Source organism: Antrostomus carolinensis, unplaced genomic scaffold (assembly GCF_000700745.2).
Source record: "Antrostomus carolinensis isolate BGI_N321 unplaced genomic scaffold, ASM70074v2 scaffold6621, whole genome shotgun sequence".
Lineage (NCBI taxonomy): Eukaryota > Metazoa > Chordata > Aves > Caprimulgiformes > Caprimulgidae > Antrostomus > Antrostomus carolinensis.
In genome coordinates, this window is record NW_010291904.1 from 44,954 (window position 1) to 53,274 (window position 8,321).

At 35.4% G+C, this 8,321-nt stretch overlaps 1 protein-coding gene across 1 annotated transcript in view; it reads left to right on the forward strand.

Moving 5' to 3' along the window:
- The window catches only part of LOC104531768 (laminin subunit alpha-2-like), a gene marked incomplete at its 5' end in the record, with an annotated part of 26,718 nt that extends 24,256 nt beyond the window's left edge, over window positions 1–2,462 (forward strand). The window contains one exon of the mRNA XM_010176762.2: window positions 2,133–2,462. Coding sequence (XP_010175064.2) covers window positions 2,133–2,462 — 330 coding nt within the window. The remainder of the gene's footprint in view (window positions 1–2,132) is intronic.
- Between the last annotated feature and the right edge of the window lie 5,859 nt (window positions 2,463–8,321).

Below are 8,321 nucleotides of genomic sequence, written 5' to 3' on the forward strand. Positions count from 1 at the left end.
ATGATGCATCCAAGATGTTTACAGAGCTGAATGTTTTTTTGGCTGAAGGAAGTGTTTAACATTATCTTCTGTGAAGTTTTTAAAATATTAGAACTTCCACAAAGGAAACTATATATGCACACATAAGATTATGAATTTATTATCAACGATGTCCCAAGCCATAGATCTTCCACAGTAGAAGCCATAGCAATGTGTTTAACCTTAGTTGTTATCCAATTCGACATATAAGGAATAGTCTTATTATGAGACTTTTTTTAAAAAAGTATTTAGAAATACTCTAGAATGAAATCTCTATTCTGAATGACTGGAGCTGAAATTATGTGGCTTGACTAGATCATACTGGTGTAAAAACAATTTACATTGTACACTGGATTCTTTACTCATGCAAAGGACAATTTACAAAATAACTCTTGGTAAACTAGTTCCTTAAAATTTCCTCCATTAGGAAATAATAAAGAATTAAACACTCCAGCTATTTCCTTTCATTTCAAAGAGCTTAACTGGGGGAGAACAGTTTGGAGAGGTGTATTAATGTCGTGTTTTTCTCTGTTTATTGTAAACAGTATTGGTGATACTGATCTGGTATAGTTACAGTTACAGTTATTTGTGACCACAATGGAATAATATCTACAAGGAAAGAGCATTTGCCAAACAGGGGACAAGTGATAATATGATTCCTGTTGGAACAATGGGATGAAACACAGGTTACTCCTTGTCTCTGGAGATTTTCTTTTATACTACTGAATGAAAATGTTGATAACTTGAAATAATCCTCCACGAACGCCCAGTTACACACATGTTTTTCAGGTCAAAATAAATCCAGCCTCACTGACTTCTTATTCCCACTGAAAAACTTTGGTTGTTAATGATTTGACTTCCTGACTGAAGCTGTTGTGGATGTTACTATATTCTCAGCATATACACAGAAGGCAGGAATGATAATTGGTGATAAACATTTTTTTGCCTCCATCATCAAACGTACTGCAGTATTTGCAGTACTCTGCCACTCAACATAATTGCTGTTTTATACTGGTGGTTATTAAAAAAACAGTTTGAGTCTCACTGTTTCTTTCATTGCTTACTGTAGGATCTTCTTTCACCAGCATTACTGATTGTCTACGTATTCACAACAGATTTTGTGTGGACTAAATCTGAATTGTGCAGCTTCTTCACAATGGCTATCTGATATAGAAAACATTAAGTATTAAATCAACACTGTTATTTCCATGATACCCTCTGGCATCCTCATGTGCAGACTCACAGCACTGCATTTTAAAAATATTAGCTTGCTGTATGTTCTGCTTTTCTAACGGAAATAGCTATTTTGTTTCCTTAGCTTCAGTTCTACCTCTAGCATCTAGATGTTACAAGTTTAAAAAACCAAATCAAACCAAACCCGCATCACTAACATGTCATTGTGCAATTGAAAATGTATTGTTTGTGGCTTTCATTCCATCAAACCTGTAAACAGAAATAAGCCTTGATAAATCAATTGAATAGGCAGGTGAAATGGATCATAATGAGCATTGATTACATGCCTACATTCTGTTTATAGTGATATTTGATGTGTGTCTGTCCTATAAAGCTTATTTATGGCCACAGTGCTGAGCCAAGTGATTGAAACAAGAATGTTTTATAGAATTATTTCAGCATGATATGATTACCTTTAGTAGCTTAAACCTATGTTTTTTCTTATCAGTGATAAAGTTGTAACAGAGTTTGGCAACTCTTAAAAATTGCAGAAAGTGTATGTCTATAAATACACATACAGAAACAAACCTACTTCTACAAACTGAAAATACTTGAAAACAAACTTTGCTAATATTTGGCTGAGACTGCAGCTTAGCAATTACCTACTAAGTTATGTGGAATTTAGAGTGCTTTTTAATTCTATTTTCAAATTCTCTATTGGCCTAATACAACTAATTTTTTTTTAAGAAATGTTAATGGAGAATTTATTTCTGCACTTAAAGAATTTAAATGGAATCTGAGGCCATATTGCATTTTTAGAGAAAAAAAAAAGTCAAACTTTATCATATTTACTGTTCCTCATTTGGCAGCTATTAAGAAATTGAAATGAATTTGTAATTATATATCTATATATGTATTTTAACAATTTGGGTTTTTTTCAGATTTTTCAGATTGCGTATGTTATTGTGAAAGCAGCTAACTCTCCTCGACCTGGGAACTGGATATTAGAGCGTTCTCTGGATGGTGTAGACTATCAACCATGGCAGTATTATGCTATCACAGACAGTGAGTGCCTGACACGCTACAACATTCATCCCCGTCCTGGAACTCCATCCTATATAAAAGATGATGAAGTCATATGCACTTCTTATTATTCCAAAATCCATCCGCTGGAGAATGGAGAGGTAAGATCAGCTGTTATTCCATGCACCATAACCTGGCAGAAAAAAGCCCCTTTGCTTAATTGGCAAATATCTCCCTTGACTGGGTAGAGAGTGATTTGCTTAAAAAATGGGAAGATAGTCTCTTTGCAATGTTAAAAAACTCATCGTATGTGGTCCTATATAAATGCATACAAAGTACACTCTAATAGGCATCTTCTACAAAGTAAACCAAAAGGTAAAGAGTTATTAGGTAGAGCTAGGCACTAGTACTTTCAGACAACGTCAGGTGCTTGAAATGTGTTCCCGTGTCACTCGTGAACAAAGGTGAAAATACTGGGAAGAATCACGGTCCCAGTGAAGTCATTAAAAGACACTTCTCTGAGTCACATTTTCGGTCTCTGTGTATAAGCTGGGATGTTAAATGGTAATGATTTTACTTAGAGTTTAATTTATTACATTTAAGGGCTTGTAACTGGCCCTCTGCCCCTGCATATACTTATTCATTCTTCTCCTGTCAGAGGTCTCTGCTGCTTCATCGTGAGTCCAGGCACATGAATCATGGACTGGTCATTTGTTTTAACTGAGGGCATAGAAAAGATGTGGTGGAGGTGAGAGTGAGGAAGTGTGGTTGAAAGGGCAAGGCAAATGTAACAACTGTATCTGAAAATGCAGTGTTTTCAGGCACTTAAAATGAAGTGAGGGAAAGCCATGTGTACCAGATTCCAACAACTGCATATTTTTTTCAAAGGGTTTTTTTGTGACACTTGCTTTGCACATAACTTGGTAATTCAAGGAAATAACGTGACTTGAATTTGCACTAGATCTGAAGGATTTATTTATTTACTGATTCTTTGATGTCTAATGATGTTCTGTGAAATTTTAGCCTCAATATTTATCCTTCTGTTAATTGTTTCTGTTCCACTTTTTTAATGGCTTATCTCCATATAAAGAGTTACAAACTTACTCCCTTGTGTTCCTCTATTTGCAAAGCAACATTCACATACGAAATTGTTAATACAATTATTTTTGGGTACTGGATATAGATATGTATAGTTTGTTTATGTTCACAGGCAATTTCCAATGCCAGCTACAAAAACAGAAAAATACAGCTTTCAATGAAACTATCTTGCTGTTACACTTTAAAAAGATGTAAGCTTGGATCTAAAGGAGTCTCATATGAGTTATCAGATATGAAATCAGTTGCATGGCTAGGAAGAGTCATCACAAATACTTTGTTTTTCTAATTGTATCTTTTATGGTTGTATCATTTGAATGGGTATTTGTTCTTGTAAAATCTATCAGGAGCAGATAAAGTGATTAAAAGAAATAGTGCATATATATGTGCTATGTTTTCAAAATGTTTCCAGCTAAGTGCTTTTTGAGGGGTGAACAGAAAACAAGTTAGCAGTTTATCACTTACAAAGAAATTTTACACAGTTTCTCTGGGAGAACATGTCTGCACTAAAAATATAGTGCCAAAGTAATTATTCCAATAATTAATTTAATTTTTAGATTAAAATTCAGTTTCTTTGATTATCTAATTCTCTTGCAGACAGCTATTGATTCTAGTAGTCTGCTGTCCTCTTGGTTAAACCAGTGCCTCTTTGTGTTCTTCATGACCTGAGTTAAGCAGCAAAGGGCTTTTAGCCAGCATGCCAGATATAGCTGTGGCTGAAACATTGACTTAAATCCTGCTGAAAACTTAATTCTGATCTTAAGTGTGCAATTAATAATTTTTAACTTTGCCTGGTGTGAGGTAATTGGTGTTCTGTCCTGAACCTAGTAAAAGACCAATATTTGGTAAGCAGTTTCTTTAAATGAGAAGAAGACTTTGAAGGGAGGAATATGTCTGTTCCGTTTCACTTGGAAAAGTGGAATTGTTAGACACCAGCATACTCTATGGAAGATGTATGATTTAACCCAACCTAAGTTAATTTTACCTGACACAAGTACTTATTAATCTGACATATGACCCTAATAGAGAGAGAACATTTTGAAATGAAAAGCCTAAAGTAAACTTTGATAATGACTGGAAGAGTATCATTCCATATGAAGCAATGAGCTTATATTTTTGACAATATTCTTTTCATAAGTAAAACAATGGTTTCATTGATCTAAGTAGCTATAGACTGCTTTATAAAATATGTAGCATTAACACAGAATTAATCCAGGTTAATTCTTTTTCATGTTTCATCAAACATGTATCATGAAAAATAATACAATTCATACCAATATCAGACTTCCTTGTAATTGTGTTGTAGGTGATATTTGCCTGGCTCCTGGTCTTTCAGTGGACCTACATCTGCATATCTATTTTTTTTATTCTAGGGCAGGACTTCTGTTATGTATCAGATATTAAAGACATTTTGTAAGACTGACAGAGTTATGAAATGTACATTAAGTTCATTTCCTTTGCTTCAGATTCCATGAGCTATTTAGGCACACCATTGTGGTGTGCACTCAGGAAACCTCTTATAGTGCAGAAGGAGCATAGGTCAGCAAGCCATTTCTAAAGCCAAATCTGCATCTATGGTAGTGTCTTGAGTTAAAACTTGCCATCTTAGAAAAAGTAGAATATGTTCTTTTCATGTATAATTTCAATCAACCTTTTAGTCAGTGACTTGATTTATTAGAGTATTTCCAGAAATGTTAATTCTAAGCAAAATATTTTGGGCATTTAATAGTGTCACTCTTTGCACCAGTAATATTCTCTTGGCCAATCACAAAATTAAAATCAACAAGACAACAACCAAACCAAAACTCTATGTGATTTGTCTTTAGGTTAGTGTGACTAGCACAAGTTGAAGTGCACTTTTTCAAATGTGAATAAACAATCTGTAGACCAATAATTATTTGCATAAAATAATTTTATTTAGTATTTTCATAAATTAATGGAAAATTCTGTTATGACAGCTTCTGAATGAACAGAACTGAGAAATTCTCAAATACAGAAATTTCTCTCAAAAGTGTAGACCTGAATGCAGAAACATCACTAGCATTCCAATTTCCATACTAAGATCAGTGGCACCTGAAGAAATCGTAGGGAGACCAGAGTGTCTCTATATCACACTGGCAAAGATAGACTTTTAGTGTCTATGTGTCTGATAGGCCATCAATAAATGTAAATGCTAAAGTTTCCCAAAATATTATTTCAAATTGAAAAAGCAAATTCCACTGTCTCAGTGTCCACAAACCAGAAAAAGATTTGAAAGAGATCAGTTATATTAATGGGTTATTAAGTTTTACTGAATTGATTTTTCTTGCTTTAATGGTAATTTTTTTTGGCATTAACTGAGAAAGATTCATTTATGTAAGGGGTAATAACTGGTGGGTTGAGGCTGCTATTTTCAGGTAAAGAAAAATGCCTAGTTTGTGACATTTACATCTTTACTTAAACTCCACATCAGAATGGTATTTCTTTTTTTCTTTATTTCCTCAGGTGATCAGTAGGTTGAGAACTAAAAATTAGTGGGTTGCCATAGTGATTTTTGCTTCATTTCCCTGACACAGGAGCCTCTGATGTTTTTCACTAGTTTGTACCTTTTTTATTGAAATCTTTCTTCTGGTAGACTACAATTTGTGTCACAGCTTCTTTACCTTGATGACTACATGATTGTAAGGCTCTGGACATTAACTTTCAGTGTCATAATTTTTTAAAAATTTTTTTTTTCTGTGAAGTGCATGGAGATTTGTTTTATTAAATGTGTGAACAATTGTCTGTGTGAACAATGGAGCATAAGGTTCTCCAAGTCCCGATGCTAGCCTTTGACAAGAAAGCTCTTCCTGCCTATTTTATGTCCCTAACCAGAACTGAGGCTGAAGCAGGAGACTGACTGACAGGGAGGGGAATTATGGTGAGAGTTAAGTAACCTGTCTCCTTCCTTTTCCACAAGTGAGTTTTCCTGTCACTGTTATTATAATGGTGACAATAATACTGCAACGAAGGTGATGCTTCTGCGCTGCTCCTTCAAACGCTTAACATCTTACTACTCCTATGATGATAGCAGTGTATGTGTGAGGTCAAAAAAATGTTTCTGTAGTAATAAAAGCTAGTCTGTATAAGCACATTCATTAGTCTTTATTTTCTTCATTCATGTGGAAGTTCAAAGTGTGTGCTAAATGTATAAAGAAGAAAAAGAAGCATAAACTAGTTCCTTGATGGATAGTAATGTTTTGTTACTTTGTTCACTTGCCATACTACTTGAATGCTAGTACTCTCCCCCTTTTTAAACACGTCTCTGTGCTCTGTTTCAGCTCACTTTGAACCTCATCCACCTCCCGTAATTTGCTGTTTGCTGAGCTAGCCTCAGACCAAAGATGCCAGGAACGCTGAACTCTTCTTCTTCCCAATGTTTTCTGGCTATTTTTCTCCTTCTCATGCCATAGTGCTTGTCCTATTTGCTGTAGTCTTATTGACTCACAGAGAATGAAGGGAAGAAAAAGAGACTCTTACGTCCATTTCCCCCACAGTCAGATTTAATGCTTTTTCACTAGGAGTCAGTGCTAAGAGGACAGAGGGTTAAAATTATTGGAAGTGCTCAAAATGGAAACGTCCTTGGTGGCAGACTGAAAATTTTGTGATTACTTTTTTCCTAATAATAGATTATACAGAAGCTACAGTGTTTCTGAAAAAAAAAAAAATTGCATAGGAGTTGATGAATTGCAGTATTGATACTGTCTTTATAATTCCTATTTTTAGATTGATCCTCTCAACTCCTAACCTGCATTCAGCATCTTGTCTTTATTGTGAAATAATTTTCTAGAGTCTGAACTGTCAGGTCCCCTTGAGTAACAGTGATAAGTTTCTTTTCAATAGCATAAGATGTAGAAAAGGCATCTGTACAGTGAAAAGTAATGTCAGTAATCTCTCTCTCCATGCTCTCAGCTGCAATCACCCTAGGCATTTCTCATGAGCATGCTGAATTTCCATATATCTGATGTGCATCTCTGTACATTTCCTTAGAGCATTTGTGGTTATGGCATATGTTGTCTTGTGCTGGTATTTTGTTGATATATTGTCATTGCAAAAAATGGATGATACAAAAAACTAGGTAACAATCTATTCTTAATGGATGAAACTGTTCAGAAATTTAAGCTGGTTGTACTTCCAGCATCACTTTTTAGACAAAGACATTAGATCAGACAAAAGACTAATGAATGTAATGTCAGTCAGAAATTCCAAAATAGAGTTCTGTGAACAACTTTTTTCACCTTGATGTCTGAACAGGAAGAATAACAATTTTAAATTATTTCCCCTTGTCCTATCACTAACTGCCCATATAAAAAAGTTGTTCTCCCTCCTGTTTATAAGCTCCCTTCAAGTACTGGAAGGCCGCAATGAGGTCTCTCCAGAGACTTCTCTAAACAAGCCCAGCTCCCTCAACCTTTCTTCATAAGAGAGGTGCTCCAGCCCTCTGATCGTCTTCATGGCTCTTGTGTCATCTTTCTTGTGCTGGGGGCTCTGGGCCTGGATACAGTACTCCAGGTGGGGCCTCACAAGGGCAGAGTAGAGGGGGACAATCACCTCCCTCGCCCTGCTGGCCACCCCTCTTTTGTTGCAGCCCAGGATACAGTTGGCTTTCAAGGCTGCAATTGCACACTGCTGGCTCACGTCAAGCTTCTCGTCCACTAATAGTGGTCATGACCCAAACTTATCTTTTTGTTGGATCTAGTAGCTGATTTTTGGACAGTAGTAGATTAAGTGAAACAAGAACACTGGATAATTAGTAACTTGGTGAGTTTGTTTGTCTTCTGCTTGATTAGTAGAACTGAAGATCCTCAGCAGGTCATTGTTTTAGGGGTAGGGAAACTGATAGTTGAAGACCTTACCTGCACAACTGAAATACATATAGAAAATTTTGCTTAAATGAAATACTACTTGTAATCACTTTCCACTAAGACATAAATCCGTAAACTTTATTTACTTTGGCTATCATCTATTGCATTTTCTGTAGAGTTATTGTTCCT